The 18,101-nt window shown below is 46.3% G+C and overlaps 1 protein-coding gene across 17 annotated transcripts in view; it reads left to right on the top strand.

Annotated features, from left to right (window-relative positions):
* Positions 1-18,101, top strand: part of sif (still life) — a 95,394-nt gene that overhangs the window by 61,284 nt on the left and 16,009 nt on the right. For all 17 annotated transcript variants that reach the window (XM_033383700.1, XM_033383701.1, XM_033383702.1 and 14 more), the window contains 5 exons: positions 2,642-2,869; positions 4,229-4,415; positions 8,827-8,941; positions 10,739-10,890; positions 14,966-15,156. In XM_033383700.1, the coding sequence (XP_033239591.1) occupies positions 2,642-2,869; positions 4,229-4,415; positions 8,827-8,941; positions 10,739-10,890; positions 14,966-15,156 (873 nt within the window). The remainder of the gene's footprint in view (positions 1-2,641; positions 2,870-4,228; positions 4,416-8,826; positions 8,942-10,738; positions 10,891-14,965; positions 15,157-18,101) is intronic.

An 18,101-nucleotide genomic window follows, 5' to 3' on the forward strand; every position in this document is an offset into this window, starting at 1 on the left:
AGAAATCAACTCCAAATGATTCTACTCTGATTCAATTCCGCCGCAAATCACTCAAAGAGAAAGTCCACAACAGATTTCATCCTTGGGATACTTATTTGATAAACTTCAATTAGTATAACCAATTTGTGCATATATCGTGCGAGTATATAGTACGTACTATATGTATATCGTGTGTTCATAATGAAATTCATTTCATAAATTCAATTTATTTCGATTATTGACAAAATAATCTTGTGCACGGCTCGGATTTCATGGGAAATGGACCCTCTCACTGACTGACTGACTGACTGACTGCCCCTCCCACCTCACACACACACACACGCACACACACACACACTTCATTTCCAATCAAATTTGCCAGCGCTGCAGAATTGCCTTCCTTCCACTCACGAAAAAAGGATGAAAAATGCTACTTTCATGGCATCCATATGTATATATGTATATCCATACAGATACATATATTCATGTAAAAACAAATGAAATGAAATAACATAAATGAGAGGAGCGACAGAGCGACTCACACACCCACACCCACACGATGCTGGCTGTTGCCACTCGGTTTCCATTCGTTTCTAGCAGCAAATTTCGTTGTAAATGCGCTGAAAATTCAATGAATTTGAAAAATGTGCATTTGATTTGGTTTCCCCCTAGTATCCCCTCTCAACTCCTCGCTCTATCTGGTTCTGCCCGTGACTGCATTTCATTTTTGCCATTTTACGGAACATGTCAACTGCAATGCAGCACAAAGTGCATTGCAACCAGCAATTCAAAAATTGAAAATAAAATTAAAGCTTTACCAAAGCAAATTATCATCGGCAGTTATACTGCTGCGACTCGTACGACTGCGTCAGCACCCAATAAATATATCAAAAATATATGTACATGCTCGTATGTACCTATAAAAAATACAAAACGACCGAGTGCAACTAAAATTGAATCAAGTGCCTAGCCCTGGCAACCATTCCGTACTCCTCGCAGTAAATCAAAACTTAATCAGACACCAACAAAAAGTGTCGAATGTCCATGTTTTTAAGAGGGAGGAGTGGTTTTTAAGCAAAAAAAAAAAAAAACACACACACTATAGGAAAACGGAATTCAGCCTAACTTGACTCAGGAACGTTTCGCTGAGATCTCGCTTTGCGGCAACAGACGCAGGAGTGGCAGTGCTTAAACTCTCCGAAACTGTCAAGACTCGTGTCAAAACTTCAATCTAGATATTCGAAAAGCAAATTACAAAAGCCCTTAAAACTGTACAATCGGTCAATATATATGCCAAGGCCTAACCGATTTTCTTTGGCAATGCTGTTTGAGACTGCTTCATCCAAAAAATCCTATATATGATGACTGTATAGATCAGAAATAGATCATGAATGGAAATTTGTTTGGGGGTTTTGTGGTCAATTGCTTCCACGAAAACCCTATCAATAACATTTTTAGCTCCCATTTGAGCCATTGGCTTAGTGTTTAGTGAATTCCTTAAACGATACTCGTACTTTGCATATCCCAAGAAAAGACCTTCATTCTCATGCAACAGGAACAGCATCCGCAGCTTCTGCGTCAGTATTCCACATACGAGTATCCTTGGTCTTTACTTTCATGAATATAAATTTGATGTATTTTCGGTCCTGGTATAATGATCCCGTAATCGATATGCAAAATTTGTATACGATGGCTGGTCGTTTTTGCACGGTGGGTGTGCCAGCCAGCCAGACGGCAGTTCTTATTTGTCTCGAAGCTATGGCCGTGGATGTGGCAACTGCCAAAACTAATTCGATTGTCTCCGGCAAGTGGTGTGCGTGTGTGCGAGTGTATTACCTGGTCCAAAACCAGCTGCAACGAGAAACTGCCAACTACCAACGCCAGACCGGAACGGAACGGAGCGGCCATTGCCAATGGCGGCTGCCAATACAAATGCAATTTCCAGCAGGCGAAAACTGGCAGCTGGGCCACCTGATTCGTTTACAGATGCAGTCAGAGCCTCAGAGCCAGAATGGGAACAGGAGATGGGAGCCCCATTATAGGGTTAACATTGGACGAGGATGAGAATGCGGATGAGGATGACGATGACGTTGTGGAAACTGTTAAGCATTTTAACTGAGTTTTCTTCGAAATTGTGTGAGGGGAGTGGGGCCAGGGACGAGAGATCCTCCTCCAGGTCGTGGTCCGTGGTCCGTGGTCCGGGTGCAGGAAGAATTCGCGGCTCCTGCTGCTGCTACTGCTACTGCTACTGCTTCGACTGATGTAATGCTGCTGCTGGCGACATTTTTCATTACGTTTGAGGGGTGGTGCGGGGGTGGGGGGAGGCGTGGGACAGGCAACATCGTCAGCGACGAACGTCAGCGTCAGCGTCAACTGCGGGTGAAAATGTGTGTTTGCTATTTTTCAATTTTCACTTCCGTGTGAATATATTTGTATCTGCATCTGTGTCTGTTTGTGTGTGGGTGTTTAAGGGTGTGTGTGTGTGTGTATGTCCCTTGCAAAATGTCTGTGCCTGACTGCTTAATGACATTGTACGTGTGTCCGTCCCTTACGTCTACGTCTACGTCTACGTTCTGCATCTGTATTTGTATCTGCGGCCGTGTCCGTGTTCGTGTGTGTGTTACCTCCTGTTTATCCAATCGAATTTTCTGCCTTTTTCCAGATGAATTCACGTGACGAACCGGAAAAAACTTTCAAAGTTGCAATGCCCGACAATGCTTACTCGACAGTTTATCTACGTGATGCGATGTCTGTCGAGGAATTCCTCGCCAGCGCCTGCGCCCGTCGCAACCTCAATCCCATGGAGCACTTTGTGCGCGTCAAGAAGCGACGTGACATGGAGGATCACAATTACTTTGTGCCGCATCGCAACGATCTGATTGAAAATTATGTAAGTACACATACGTATAATCAAAGTCAGAATGCCAGGAATGCCAGAATACCAGAACGCCAGGAATGCCAGACAGGTAGACAGAGTCGCAGTCGCAGTCATGAAAGGAGGTCTCCTTCTGCCTCTCCTTCACCATAACTGCTCCTCCCTCCATAACGAACACATTGCCAGCGGGGGGTCCTTTGCGATGTCTGTGGTGCTACCAGCAGCGACTCCGCCTTCAAGTTCGATTCAACTTATTGAATTACGATGGGAAATTGCATCGTGTAGGAAAGGGAATGGAATGGCAGTGTGTGAAGCATTTAATCCAAGATTGATGTTCAATTTAATGCGACTGAAGCAAAGAGCCAAGGAGCCACTAGAAATCCATAATTTATGAAGATTATAGCGAACGGCGAGAATATCTTTATCTTGGGAAAGCACTTGATGACCAGAAATGGTCAATTTATCCCAATCTTTAATAAGTGATATGTAAAGTACATCAATTGTACGAAATTTAGGTAGAAGGTAAACCTAACCTAGGCACAAGATATACACCGTTTTGGTGCAAAAGTATCGTAGATTTTGTATACCTAATTTCGGGATAAAATATGCCTTATTTTGGCATAATCTATACCAAATTTAGGCATATATGTTCCTCGAATACAACTTACAACAGACAACTGCTCAGAAATCTGTTCCCTTATTACTTTTTAAGGAACATCTGTAATCATTAAACACCCATTGCTCCATCTGAGAAATAAGTGTGACTGCACTTTGTCTTGTAACAAAGTACGAAATATTTTCAGCGCGTACCCACGCCCCCCTGTGGGGGGCTTCGATGCTGAAAGCATAATGCCATAAATTATAAACTTTCCCGTTGGCATTTTCCCCTCCACTTGGCACCCGATTAGTCGTCTGCTAGGTGAGACTTTAGCCAGCTGCCAAGTCAGCCGCTGGCTGTGAAAACTTTCCGCTCTCTCTCTCACTCTCTCCCTGCATCGCTCCGGTGAAGTTGCATCTCCATCTGAACTTCGACCTCAACAACAAGCCAGTAAATACTATTGGCCATGGCAACTGGCGATTGGCAATTGGCAAATGGCAAAAATGTGCAACTGGCAAAACGAAAAAGTTTCTTTCTCTCTCGCTCGTTGCCTTGGTGGCAGTTCAATAAATTTTCGACAACAACTTGAACAGAACTCGCAGCAACTCCACTCCATCAATGGAGTGGTGTCCTCCTCCTCCTTCTCCTTCTGCTCCTCCTCATCCTCCGTCCTTCATACAGCATCCTGCATCCTGATTGCTTGCATAACTCGGCTAATTTGGTACTCAACTTCGGTCCCTCTTTCTCATTTTTTCCATTTGCCATCTCTTTTGCAGCTACATAATCATGAATTCGTAGAGGTCTGCATGAAAATCTTGTACCAGGTGGAGCTGCAGCGTACTACCCTAGAGCAAATGTGGGGCTTCTCCGTGGAGGCGGAATTGATTGAAAATGCGGAGCGTCAGGACGAGCTCTGCTGCTATGTTAGTCGCGTGGAGGACAAGAGTGTAGCCATGCATAATGGTAAGTACAGAACTATTTATTTTCAAAAATATTCCACAAAACGAGACAAATATTGGACGAAACGAGATGAAAGCCGTACGAGACCATAATTAACGAGATGAATACAAATAGAAACGAGACGAAGTAAAGAAAAAAAACGGGACGGAACAGGCTGAGAATTAAGTTTAAGCATGAAGAATCTCCTCATTTGATGAAAAAGTACATTTCATTTAAACAAATTTGTACGAAAAGAGATGAATATCGCACGAGACGCTAAAAAACGAGAAGAAAAAAGAAGAAACGAGACGTATTAAAGACATAACGAGACGAAACAAGATGGGAATTTAGTTTGAGGATGCGATCCGCATTCAGTTGATGAAATCGTGCATTTAATTTATGCCATTGAGGTGACGCAACGGGCGAAGGAAATGAAATTCATTCTTTGTCTTGCTCTATGACAACTCCCCTCTCCCCCGCCCCCGCCCTCTTTCTCTTTTTCTCTCTGGAGACTCCACTCACCTGGTCGCCCAAAGCGAAACAATGTGGCCCAATGTTGCCAAGAAAATTATAAAGTGCCCTGCTACTCCCACTGCTGTCTGCCTGCCGCTGCTGCTGCTGTTCGCCTGCCTGCTCTTTTCTGTAGTTGTATGCTTCTTTTATATTTAAATGCTTTTCACTTTTATGTCAAAAAAAAAGAAGAAAATAAAATAGCAAAGAAAGAACGCCAGAGAAGAGTGGAGAAGAAAAGAGGAGGAGCAGTAGCAGCAGGAGGAGGCGAAACTTGAGCAAACTCACTTTGGTCTACAACAGAGCCCGAGTCGAGTCGAGTCGAGTCAAGTGGAGTTTGAGTCGGGCTGGAGGAGAATACCTGGATACCTGGAGGCGCAGGAGGAGGGGGCGGGATTGTATAGAGCCTGTCTGGCAGCTCCTCGGGGCGTGCAATGCGAAAAGTCAACTGTCAGCGCTTGTTTGCCTGGGAGAAAGCGGGGAAAGCGGCGAAAAGAAAGGACACGATGACGATGATGGTGATGAGCAGCGCACTCGAAATGTTTGCCAGGTGTGGGCAGGGATACTAGTACTTTGGCTGCAGCCAGCACTGAAGCCGAAAGCCATTGCGGCGTCGGTAACGGCGGTGGCGGTGGCGGCGGCGGGTCCTTAAAGGGTTTTGCACAGAGAGAACGCAGCGAGCAGCGAACGACATCTTAGCTGGCTCCTGCTCCTGCTGCTGCTTCAGCTTCAGGTTCCTTCTCCTGCTGTTGTTTTTCTATCACTTAAAATCAACTTAAGTTGGCATTTGCATTCGCCGTCACGAGGAGAAGGACGACGAGGACATGGAGTCAAGTGGATGTAGTCGAAATGCCACTAGAACAGCGCCTTAAATTATGGAACTGACGTCCTTCCTGCCCCCTCGCGCCACTCGCTGTGGGGCAGGTACGAAAACTGCAATGCTGCACTTGGCAAAGTGATGAACCGAAAGAACATTTCTCGCTCCTCCTGCTGCTGCCGCAGCACCAGCAGTGGCAGTGGCAGTGGCAGCAGTGGCAGCAGCGGCAGCATCAGCAGTGGCAGTGGCAGTGGCAGCAGCAGCAGCAGAAAACTCATTAAGCACGTCGAGTGCAAGTGCGAGAGTGGCGCTCATTTGGTTGGGTCTGAAGGCGACAACGAATCAAAAATCCATGAAACAATGCACACGAAATTCGCTGGAAGGAACAGGAAAAAACAACCGCGGAAAAGGCAAAAAAAAAAAATGAAAGGGAAATGCCGTCAGTCGGTGCAGACTTGTGCTAATGAGTTTTCCGATTGAGCAAATGTTGCATTAGCTGTGTGGGGGGCGTGGGAGGCAGGTACGGGGCGTTTCCTGAAACAATTGCATAATTAAATGTGGGGGGATTCCCCCAAAATGAACTCCTCGAAGTTCACGGAGGGAGATCTTTGTTTGAGATGGTTCCAACGAATTGGTGCCCCTTTGGGATTACGACGGTTCGACGGTTGTGCACGATTAGGAACTCAATAGGTGACGGCTTTCCTAGGGAACTTTCCTTCAGAAGGTCTCAGCTCTGATTTCCCATGCATCAAATACAGATCTTTCTGAAATTTGTTTTTGCATAAAAAGCATTTTCGGGCAGCATTACGTGTACGACGTGTTGAACAAGCTTTAAGTGAAGCTTTAAGCCATCTCCGGCTCAGTCCCTATCCCTCTCCCCCTCTGTGTGTTCCCCTCGCACTGGGAGGATATCCCCGCACTCATTGTAGTGGCGTGTGTATGCATAAATTAAGGACTCAGGACTCGCATTTACATTTGCAAAACGCAGAACGCAATACGAAACTTTCTCTGCCCCTCTTCTCCACTCCGGAGATAGAGATGATTGAGGAGAAGGGACCGAGTGGAGAAAGGGTGAGTGGAGTGGAGTGGCGTGGAGAGGAGAGGAGCGGAGAGCGGTGGCTGAGTACAATTGAATTTAATGGCTATTAGCATGTCGAAAGACGCAGCTCTTAAGCAGCAACCGCAGAACAAAGCCCGAAGCTTGGACCCAGACAACATTTACGAGGAGTAAATTGCACAAAAGTTGGGGCCTGGCCCCCACGCTGGAGCAAAACAAAAACAAATCCTGACCGCAGTATTCAAATGCAAATGTGGCACAGAAGCGGAAAATTCTGGCCACTTTTGCCCAGCTAATTGTGGAATGGTAACGAACTGAAGATACAGAAAGAGAGGGAGACAGAGAGGAAGGAAGAGAGAGGCGATGGCTTTGATGAAAATGTGGTGTGGACTCCCAACAGCAGCAGCAGCAGTCTTAAAGTCTTAAGACTTGGCTTCCAAATGCATCTGGTATTGGGTCTTGGGTCTTGGGTCCTGGGTCCTCGGTCCTCGGTCCTGGGTCTCGTTCCTGGGGCCAGTATGTGCACAAAAGTTGAGCCGTTCGAGTGGCGCAACTTTGGCGTTGAAACAAGCGTGGCAAAGCATTTGGCAAACACGGAATAACAATTTTCTCAAGCTTCTCTGGAGTCTTGGAGCCAGCGAACCGCAAAAAGGGACCGAACGTGTTGACAACCCGTGCATATGCCATGCCACAAGGGAACGAAACGGAACGGAACAGAGCGCAACGCAAAGGATAAGGCAACACCGCAATATAAATAAAATTTGTCTATTGCCAGAGCCAGAAATAATCCCCATCCACAATCCACAATCCCCGTTCCCCATTCACCAATCCCCCCAATCCCCATTCCTCAGATACAAGTAAAAGTACAAGAGAGATATATAAAATATATATATGGTATGCATTCTATATGGTAAATCGCATGTGTCATGCGATGGCAGCATTAAGATGTAAAAATCCGTTTAAATTGTAACAAATGCAGAAGGAGATGTCTCAAGGGAGAAGATATAGATGGTAGACGTCGTAGGTGAGCCAGCCAGCCAGAGGTAACGCATAAAATACTGCCACGGGGCATGCCACACCACACCGCACCGCACCACCACACATGCAATATATGTACATATCTGTCTATCGAACTTTTCCTTAAGAAAATGTTGTCGCTGGTGCTGGGTTCTGGGTTCTGGGTGCTGGGTGCTGCACCAACAATGATAAGCGACACAAGTAATGTTGCAACTGCAACTTGAATGCATGTCGTCAACAGGAAGAAGATGGCTCTCTGGTGCTGCTGGTGCTGCCGGTGGGGCAGGTGGGGAGCGTAGGAGGAAAGTGAGACAGGTCGAAGCCTGGCGGAGAATAACCAACATCCATGGGTAAAATAAATGTTGTAGAAAACTCACACAAACACTCACACTCACACACATGCACACACATATGAGAGACGAGTCCTGCAGACAAAGTAGAAAATGCTAACGAACGCAAAGCACCAGAGAGCGAGAGCGAGAGAGAGGACTATGTGTGTGGGAGAGACAGGGAGAGAGAGATGACTCTGGGATAACGTGGCGTATGAACAATGCAAAAAACCACAATGCTCTTGTTGTTATTGTTTTATAAAAAGAAGTAGAAGCAGCAGGAGCAGCAGCTGAAGACATTCCGCTTATCGTTTGTTATATAAAAGATGTCAGTGGTCCGCACACAGCAGCGGCAGCAGCAGCAGAAGCAGAAGCTGCTGCTGCGGCAGCAACCACACAATTGTCAGACATTGATTCCCGTTGCCGCCCGAACCCCACCTTGATTGCAGAGGCATTAGAACCTGTCGCCCCCGACTAGCCCCAACTCCTCCGCAGGTTCTCTATTGTCTAAGCGTATCCTCAACCACACAGAACAGAGAACAGAACGGAGACAAAAACTAACAATACCTGCAACAGAATCGCTAGTTGCATGCAACATCTACTCATACACGTATTGTAGCTGTAGCTGTAGATGTCGCTGTGGCTGTAGCTGTCGCTGTCGCTGTATCTGTGTAGCATCCACTAATGCTGTCTATCCAATTGCAGGCATTATCAAAGGAGACGAAATAATGGTCATCAATGGGGCAATTGTATCCGATCTAGATATGATGTACTTGGAGAGCGTCCTGCAGGAGGAACAATCGCTCAGCATGATGATGCGGTAAGTTATGACAGAGTCCTTGTTTATGGTCTGTTAAACATCTGTTCGGTTCGGTTCGGTTCGCTTTTTCGTTCGACCTGAATGGATCAACGAGTATATAGCGAGTGTCCATGAACACACAATATATTGTCCTGGAGTACGGTGTTATCTATGGGAGGATGGCTTCTGGCCTCTGGCCTCCATTGTTTAAATTTTCGTTTTACGGATTAATTAACTATTTTAGTTGCTTGTCCTTTTGCCTCCCGCTCTGTCTGTCAATTAGCCCACGGCCTTTCGCTTGATGGGACAGCGGCTGCCGGCCTGTCTGATGATGCTCGTGGGCCATGACAGAGTGTAATGGTAATGTAATATCCCGGCCATTGTTCCCCATTGTACGAGTCTGCTCTCTGCTGTGGCCTTTTTGATGGCCAATCAAGTGGTATAGTGGGATGCTCTCTGGGGCGAACGGGGACGCCTCTGCTGATTTCATTTCAATTATATTTATACACAAAGACGGGACGCGACCTGCCATACGGATGATCTGCATTAAAAGCCATTTCCAAATTAAAAATATCCCATTTACCGATGCTGCTGATGTTAATTAAAACACACCCTTTGCATGCAATCTGGTTTCTATCTATGTTGTATCTATCTTTTCCTCTGCTCACAGAGGACCACTCACTCAAACCGCTCTGCCGCAGACCACATCAAGTTTTTCGGACGGGGGAAAAGCCCCACCCCTGGGAAAACCCACCCAAAATGTCAACAATCGACAAGCTTTGCCAATTTTTGATGATGTTACAGCCAAAGAAGTTCCCATCCCAACCCCGTCCCTCCCTTCCGAAAACATAAAAAAAAAATTTAAACTAAACCAAAAGCAAAAATTGTTTCGCAACAATTGGGAAAAAAATAAAAAAAAACAAAGTTGAGAAAAAAGGAACGAAAAAAAAACGCCGAGGAAGAGCAAAAGAATAGAAAAAAAAGGGAGGAGCAACGATGTTTAAACCCAAAAAATGTTCCATGTACATTTTCGAACCATTTTTGGTTTTATAGTTTTTCAGCAAAGTCAACAACAAGTTCAAGCCGCAGCTGGAAAACTGTGGAAACGACGAGGAAAATGGGGTTGAGGCGAACCCAAACACGTTGCCAGGCCACGTTCTCTCTGGTTCGTGGGGCACTTTGTTCCGTTTCGTTGACCAGCACGGGTCTCTCCGTCCCCGTCCCCGTCCCCGACCCCACCATTCCTGCTCGTGCTCCTGGTCCCTGGTCCCCGGTACATGGTCCCTGGTCCATGGTCCATATACAGCTCTCTTGGCAGGCATCACCTACCTTTTGGCCCCAGCCGAACGGCATTTTGATAGCTAGCCTAATTAGCTTCTCTTTATGGAAAACGAAAACAGAAAGCTTTTGTGCTAAGCGTTTGTGGAACCGAACCAAATGCTGCTCCCCCAGTTCCCCGGCTGCGACTGCCAGACTCCCAGTCTCCCAGTCTACCGCTTCAGCTACCACCTCCCTCTTCTACCATTTTCCATTCAAATTATGCACGTTGCGAGCATTTTCCGCATCTTTTGCTAATTTCGCGCACTGACACAGAAAAAGGTCACGTCGTCGGCCAATCCCCAATCCCCAAACCCCGAAACCCCAATCCCCCAATCCCCAATCACGAGTCCGACTTCAGGTGTTTCTATACGTTTCGGTTGTTTGATTTCGAGGGTCAAAAAACCGAAATTATGCAAATACTCAAATACCAGAATAAAAGCCCCTTCTTTAATATTCTTTGTTTCTTCTTGTTCTTCTTCCCCGCATCGATTCCTTTAGGTCTTCCCGCACAGAGCCACCAGATCTAGTGGGGATCATGCGTGTGACGGACGATATGATTGATTCGCTGGTGTGTCCACCGCCGCCGACAGATCCGCCCGTGATGAGCGAGGAGATGATAACTGGATTGATTGTCCCGGCGCCCGGTTGGAGTAAGTACACAAACATCGAGAGACAGAGCGAGAGAGACAGCATTATTGCTATATGTATAAGGGGATCCAGCGTGGGGATATTCGGTCGTTTTAAAACATTTAAACGGGAACAAGAACGGGGAAAAACGTTGCAAAAATAAAAACCGCAACGCAACATTCATCAGCTTGGTTGGCTACAACAAAAGCATACTAATCACGGCTATGGTTACGGTTCCGTGTCCGTGTCTGTGTCTGGGGTCGCGGTGTGCCATGAGCCTTGACGTAAGGTGCATGCCCCTCCTCTCCTCTCCCCTCCTCTCTCTCTTTCTCTCTATTTTTCACATATTCTCCGGTTATGTGTGTGTGTGTGTGTTTGTGCAACGGAAACGAAAAAGCGCATTTCCGGGTGCGCATGCGAATTTGTAAAGTTCATTAAAGTAATTTATATTTTTTTTGTACATTTAATGCTGCCTTTATACAACTGGCACAAGAGAGAACGAGAGAGAGTGATTGTGTGAAAGAGAGGGCTCATAAGGGAGAGAAATAGTAGTAGCAACAACAATTACATCAATAAGTAAACCGGCTGAGAGACAGAGACGGAGAGAAAGTGAAAAGGTTGCTGGAGGGGGGCTGCTGTAGGATGTGGGTGGCATGTCGTTTCGCAACAACAAAACTACATAATTACAGGATTACAAACTGCAGTCACACACGCACACACACACACACTAGCACACAAGCACACGCACACAGATACACAGCCACTGCACTCAAAAAGCCGAAGTGGCTAAGAACACAAAACAATTAAAAACCAACAAACGCAACGGCAACAGCAGTGGCAGCGGTAGCGGTAGTGGTAGCGAAACTACAACAAAATTCAACAGCAATAATAGAATAGAAGTGGTTGATACCCTAGCAGATCGAAGGTATGCCATTTCAACTATATCTAAATAACGATATTTGGTGAATTTCTAACGATAGAACGACGAGAGACTCGCTGAGTTTACAAGACTTGTATCTCGATCTAAAGATTTTTAGCTGTAGGAACTGTAGGATATAGGCAGCCGATTGTAACGTCTGTACCGATTTATATGCTGCATTCGTGAAGATACGATAACATTTTTGTGGGTTCTCGAATGAAAGGGTATGCCGAACAAAAAACAGCAACAATAGCGAAAAAAAAACCACACAACAACGAGTACGAGACCAGCAACAACAACAAAAACAACAACCACAACAGGAACTAGTACGAGAACCAACAACAACAACAACAGGAACAACAGGCGTGTGTGTTGTACACAAAATGAAACTTTTGTTGTTGCGGCAAACAATTAAAAGGCACATAGCGAAACACTAAAAAAAAAGAAATTAAAATAAAACAAAATCATGCAACAAAACAAAAATTGTAGCAGAAATTAAACGACTCCATACATGTGTGTGTTTGTGTGTGTGTGTGTGTGTTGTGTGCGTATTAATATTTATTCCTTCTTTTTTTTGACACACATATGGGAAAAGCGGGAGATGAGATGAGCAGGAGCAGTAGGAGAAGCAATAACAGAGAACAGAGCTTAAAGGGGACATAAAAAGGAACAATCAAAGAGTGGGGGACTGGGGAGGGGGCGTAGGAGAGAAGGGGACTGGGCGTAGAACTGATTACAGAGAGCCTTTCTCTTCTTCCAGTACTTAAATTTTCGACCGAAATTGTTGATTGATTCCACTGCAACGCGTGCAATCAGAATCATGCCCCATCCGGACAATTAAACCATCAAAATTATACGGAGTGTTATAGGGATTCTCTTTAATTCAATGCGATTTTCTATTTTAATTTTGCCACCAAATAATTGTCGATTCGTTACCATTGGGGAAACATTAGTACCATGAAAATAATTTATGAACTGAATCCTATACAAAGAATAGTAAATAATTGGGCCTATATGTAGCCTTTCCAATTTCCAATTATTCAATTTTTAAGCACATTTTTGATAGTAAATATTGAGCAGGCTTCCCATCCCGTCCCGTTTGATTCAGTGAAAATCAGTCAATGGAATTGAATGACCAAAACCAACAGGAGTATTCAACATGAATGTTCGAATCCCAAAGGGATTTTACTGTCTGAATCAAATAATGCTATTGAATTACCAACATAGGCAACGCTTTCCCCCTTCTACCCCGCTCATCCATTCCGCGCCTCTCTCTGCCAATCAAAAATGCATCCATTGATTCCAGCCTGAAGTCAGTGCAGCAATTAATAATATTGAATAACCAAAAATATGAAAGTTTCTCGCTGAACGAGCCACACAGCACTGCTCCTCGAAACAGAATCAAAAATCCCGCAAAAGTTGGTGGCCGTTCAAGGGATCATTAACCCCAAAAGAAACTATGCAAGAGGAGACTTCTTGCCAAGTTGTTTATGCAGTATCCTCCACTTGACGGGTCAGGGGTTAAAATAGTTTCCCAACTTGAGGTCTCCTCAAGCGTATCTCCTGCCATAAACAAGCTACGGTCCTTGTCTTAGTCCCAGTCCCAGTCCCAGTCCGAGTCCTCCTACTCGTACCCGTACTCGTACTCGTTCTTTATTTAAAGCCACTAAAACTGAAAAAGTTATTTGCCATCGACAAATTCAGCTTGGCACGTCTAGAAGTTATTAGCTCTAGCTCATGGAACAGAAAAGGGAACAGAACAGGACACAGCACCAGGAGCACCCGAAGCACCCGGAGCAGCAAGACTACGTGCAATTTGGCAAAAGGAGACCGCAAACTGAAATTTATAAGACGGCAATTTCCAATACTCCTCGTATCCTACACGAACACAAACACAAACACGTGTGTGGTGTGTGCCGTGGTGTGGTGTGGCGTGGTGTGGTGTCAAATTTGTAAGGAAAATGTTCATAAAATTTGTTGCTACCGAAAATTTGCATGCACGGAAGGCAAAGACAAGACAAGACACCACTCTTCCAGCAGGAAGAGGACGACAACGAGACACCAAGGCGGGTGTTCAAGGACATGGGTCTTAAATGCTTCCTGGGCGCTGGCAAAAACTACTTCCAACTACATGGAACAAACACAAATATACTCACTCGCAGCCCCTATATGTACATATACATATATACGTCTGTACATATATGGGATTTGGCCCCGTACGAGTACCAGTATGTATGGGCCATAAATTTTTTTCGGTTAAAAGCGTCTCTCGTTCCCCATTCCCCCCGCTCTCTGTTCTGTGTGAGTGTGGACGTTGTGGCAAACACATTGCAGCAATAATCATTACGGCTTGTTGTTGTTTCTGTTGCTTCTGCTGTGGTTGTTGCTTCTGGCTGTTTTTTGTCGTTATTACTTTTGGCTTTGAGCCGGTCGGTCCCATGGTAAGGGAATGGCATTGGCATGGGCTGGGGCTCGGGCTCGGGCTGGGGTGTAGAGACGGAAGCAGGACGCGTGCCATTTTCGTCAGTATTAAAATTCCTTAGTGCGCTTTTTAATGCAGAAACATGGAATTTAAAATTAACAAGCAACAACTAACCGAACGGAAATCGAGGAAAAAGCATGCCATGGTTCTTCATTGCGACCCAGAGAATACCTACTAGTATTCTTAACTGCAGGTTCAATGTACAATGAGTGACTACTGCCCGAGAGGATAGCTCAATCAAGGATTCCATTTTAAAGTTCAGTGCTCTGTTGGCATTCAATACGTAATCGGCTATAGAGAGAGCTTTGCATTGAGCAGAAGAAAGTCCCATCAAAAGCGATCGAAGAGATACAAAGCTCTCGCTGACCCGAGCCTATAATTCTCTGTTTCGTGTACAAACTCTACTGGGTATATGTGTATGTACATAGTACATATGTATGTACCCTGTATGTACATTTCAATCGATAGCAAAGCCAGGACCAGTGGCAGTGTCAGTGGCAGTGGGGGGTGGGGAGTGGGACACACAACTAATTATGGGCTGCGGAAAACTAATAATAGCAAAATGAAAATGATAAAAAGTAGTAATAGCAATATGTACTCGTACTCGTAGTAATAACAAGAATAATAATAGCGATAAGTATAATAATACTTAATACTTAATCGCCGCATTTTGTTATCTTTGGCTTTTGTTTCGCAGATGGCAATGGCAAGGATCTGTACTCGCCGGAGGCGGAGAGCTCGCCGGCGCCCTCCTTCGTGGACCCCCAGATGGTGGCCGCCCAAATGGCGTCTGGTGGCGGTGTGGTCGTCGGCGGACTGGGTGTGGCCAAGCCCACGTCGCGAACGAGCAGCTTTGAGATTGAGAATCTGCTGAAGACCGCGGAGCAAGTAAGTAGGGGCAAAAGAGGGAAAGCAAAAGGAGCCCAAAAGAAAAATATGGATAAAGGAAAAACGCAAACACAATTCTCTCGATGCCATGACCCCACCCTCCCCGTCACCACCCCTCTTTGTAACCCTGCCCCGCACCACAGTTGAGTCCCCTTTTGGCACCACCCTAGCACCCACCCACCCAACCACCAGCCCTCATAGTAGTAGTGCCCACTCCTCCTCAGTCTTACTTGCAGCAGTAGCAGCATCCCACAGGAACTTGCCACTTGGAAGGCAAATCAAATTGCTTTGAACTCGCAAAGCGGAAACGGAAACTATTAAAACGAGCGCCAAACATGACGAAGGCAACGGGGTAGGGGGCTCTTACCAAAGGAATTGGGAGGGTAATGGAGATGGAGATGGGAAGGGGTAGGTGCTGAATGGTGAATGGGAATGGTGGCTTGGCGGTTGGTGCCTTAACCCAACCACTTCCTCCTCCTCCTGCTGTGTGCCGCCACTCCCCAATGAGCACTTGTGATTGAAATGTGCACAAATTGAAATTTGCACAAAAAGAGAGAGAGATGTACTCTCGTGTACTCGAAGAATAAAAGAAGAAGAGGGAAGACAGGCGAAGGGAATGGTAATGGGGATACCAGAGATACCAGAGATAGCTGAGATACCAGAGTTGGCCCCAAGGCGAGCCACAGAGAGAAAAGACCGAGTGGAGCCAAGGCGTGTGTCGTGTGTCGTGTGTCGTCTCGACACATCTCAAGATGTCATGGCAAATTTGGCCTATTGAGTCGGTAGCCCGTCAAGCGCCGCCCGCCGCAGCAGTCAAGAGGCTCGGTCCTGGGCCAGAACAATAAACGTCACAAATAGAAATGTGCCTGGCATAAAAATATCAAGGATATCTACTATATAGTATATGTACAACTGAACAACACAACGAATATGTCTGTGGCCAAATGGGCGGGTGGGGGCTGTGCTAGACGGCGCTAGACGGTGCTAGAGGGACAGGGCCGACAGATAGAACAACAAGCAAAGATGCCACAGAATGCACTTTGTTTTCTGGATATGCTTTCCCCAAGTGTGCTCGAAACTGGCAGAAACCCACTTCATTTAATGATACTTGAACACTGTGACACACAAACACACTGAGCGGAGAGGAGCGGAGCGGAGGGGAGGGGCGCGGTGGGAACAGAGGGGACCGAGGGAACAGTGGGTAGCGGGTGGCGTGTTATGTAAGGAATCCTTTTAATTCAAGTTGACATTTCACACAGAGAAGACCAAAGAGAGAGAAAAGAGTGGCGGAGAGGCAGAGAGGCAGAGGCAGAGGCCTAGACTGAAATTCAAGACATTTTCAAATTTTTCATCTTTGGGCCAGGCCAACGGCAACAAGAGCCGCCGCAGCAGCAGCTGCAACTGCCACACCAGTGGTGTCCTACCACCTGAGTCCATAAGCTTCCACCTGGAGGCCAGGCCGCCCACCCTTGGGGCCTCGCCGTCGTCGTCCTCGTCGTCGTCTGTGTTGGCTTTTGGGTCGGCGTCGCTTATGCAAATCAGCATCGCAGCGCAAAAATGCAGAACAATAAAACAGTTAAAAGTAGACAAGAACAAGCTGCAACTGCAACACAGAGGCAGGGAGGGGGAGCGGTGGAGAGAGAGGAGGCAACACAGTGGGGCAGGCAGGCAGCGACAGTGAGAGAAGTAATAATACACAAAGTGCAACTGCATAAAAGTGAAATGTCTCCACAATGCGAGGCCAAACAATGACAACTGCAATTCCCAAGCAAAAGAAAGAGAAAGACACAGATGGAGACAACAGAAAGAGATGGAAAGAGAGAGATTACTGGAATATCCTAGTGATGGCAGCGTGACAAACGGATTTCGCACGCTGTCACGGCTGCTGGATGCCGGCTCTCGGCTCCCGGCTCCAGGCTGCCGGCTGGAAGATAAACTGCATAGAGGATCAGGCCATAAATAGTTGAATGGCATGCCATTTGCCCCGGACGTAATCCGAGTTATTTCCAACAATTCTTAGACACTTTATATGTGCCGCCATCTCTTTCTAGTGCTTCGCCTTCCGACTCGCTCTGTTCTGTGTCTCCCATTGTTGACTCAAGTTCAAGACCTTTTTTCGGTTAGAATTCTGTTTGTTTAGGCATTTACAATGCAAATTCGTTTTGCTGCCACTCCTGGCTGCCATTGCTGCCACTGTTGCCACACTGCTGCTCAGTCAATTTATCAGGAATGCTCCATTTAACACTTTTTCTGTGTGTACAAGTGTGTGCCACAAGTAGGGGCACAAGAAGAAGAGCTAAACAAATATGAGAAAAAGTCAAGAGATACAGAGAGGACGAGAAGCCGAGAAACCGAGAGGGGAATGGCTTAAGTAGAAGATGCTGCTCTGATGGAAGAAGACGCTGTTGCCAGCTCTACATCTACATCTCCATCTCCATCTTTATGCAAAAGCAGGAGGTGGGTGGGTGCCAGGATGAAGGCAGATGCAGAGGCGCCTCCCCTGAGAGATGTACTATATGTGTATATGTGCATGTGTGTGTGCCACACCCTCTGTATGTCAACCGTCAAGCGTCAACTGTCAGTGCCAAATGTGCTTGTAACCGCAACAGCAGAGAGCAGAGCCAGCACAAACTGGGGAAAGGGAGGGAGCGAGAGAGTGGCCACAAAACACTTTAGCCGCAACACACACCAAAGGCTGCAAGAACCGAAAGGGGAAAGGCGTTGGAGGGGAGACAGGGCTCTGCTGCAGCACAGAACAGCACAGAACAGAACAGAACACAGACAACTTGGACAAGGACGTGACAGTCATTTAGAACCGCAGATGTCTCAGAGTTAGGGTCTCCTTGAAAAGTGGCACCCTCCACATAGAACACCTCCCCGTCTAAAAGAATGAACCACGAACCTGCCACCCCTGCCCTGAACGCCTTGAACGCCTTGAATGCCCT

This window comes from Drosophila pseudoobscura, chromosome X (assembly GCF_009870125.1).
Source record: "Drosophila pseudoobscura strain MV-25-SWS-2005 chromosome X, UCI_Dpse_MV25, whole genome shotgun sequence".
NCBI classification, from domain to species: domain Eukaryota; kingdom Metazoa; phylum Arthropoda; class Insecta; order Diptera; family Drosophilidae; genus Drosophila; species Drosophila pseudoobscura.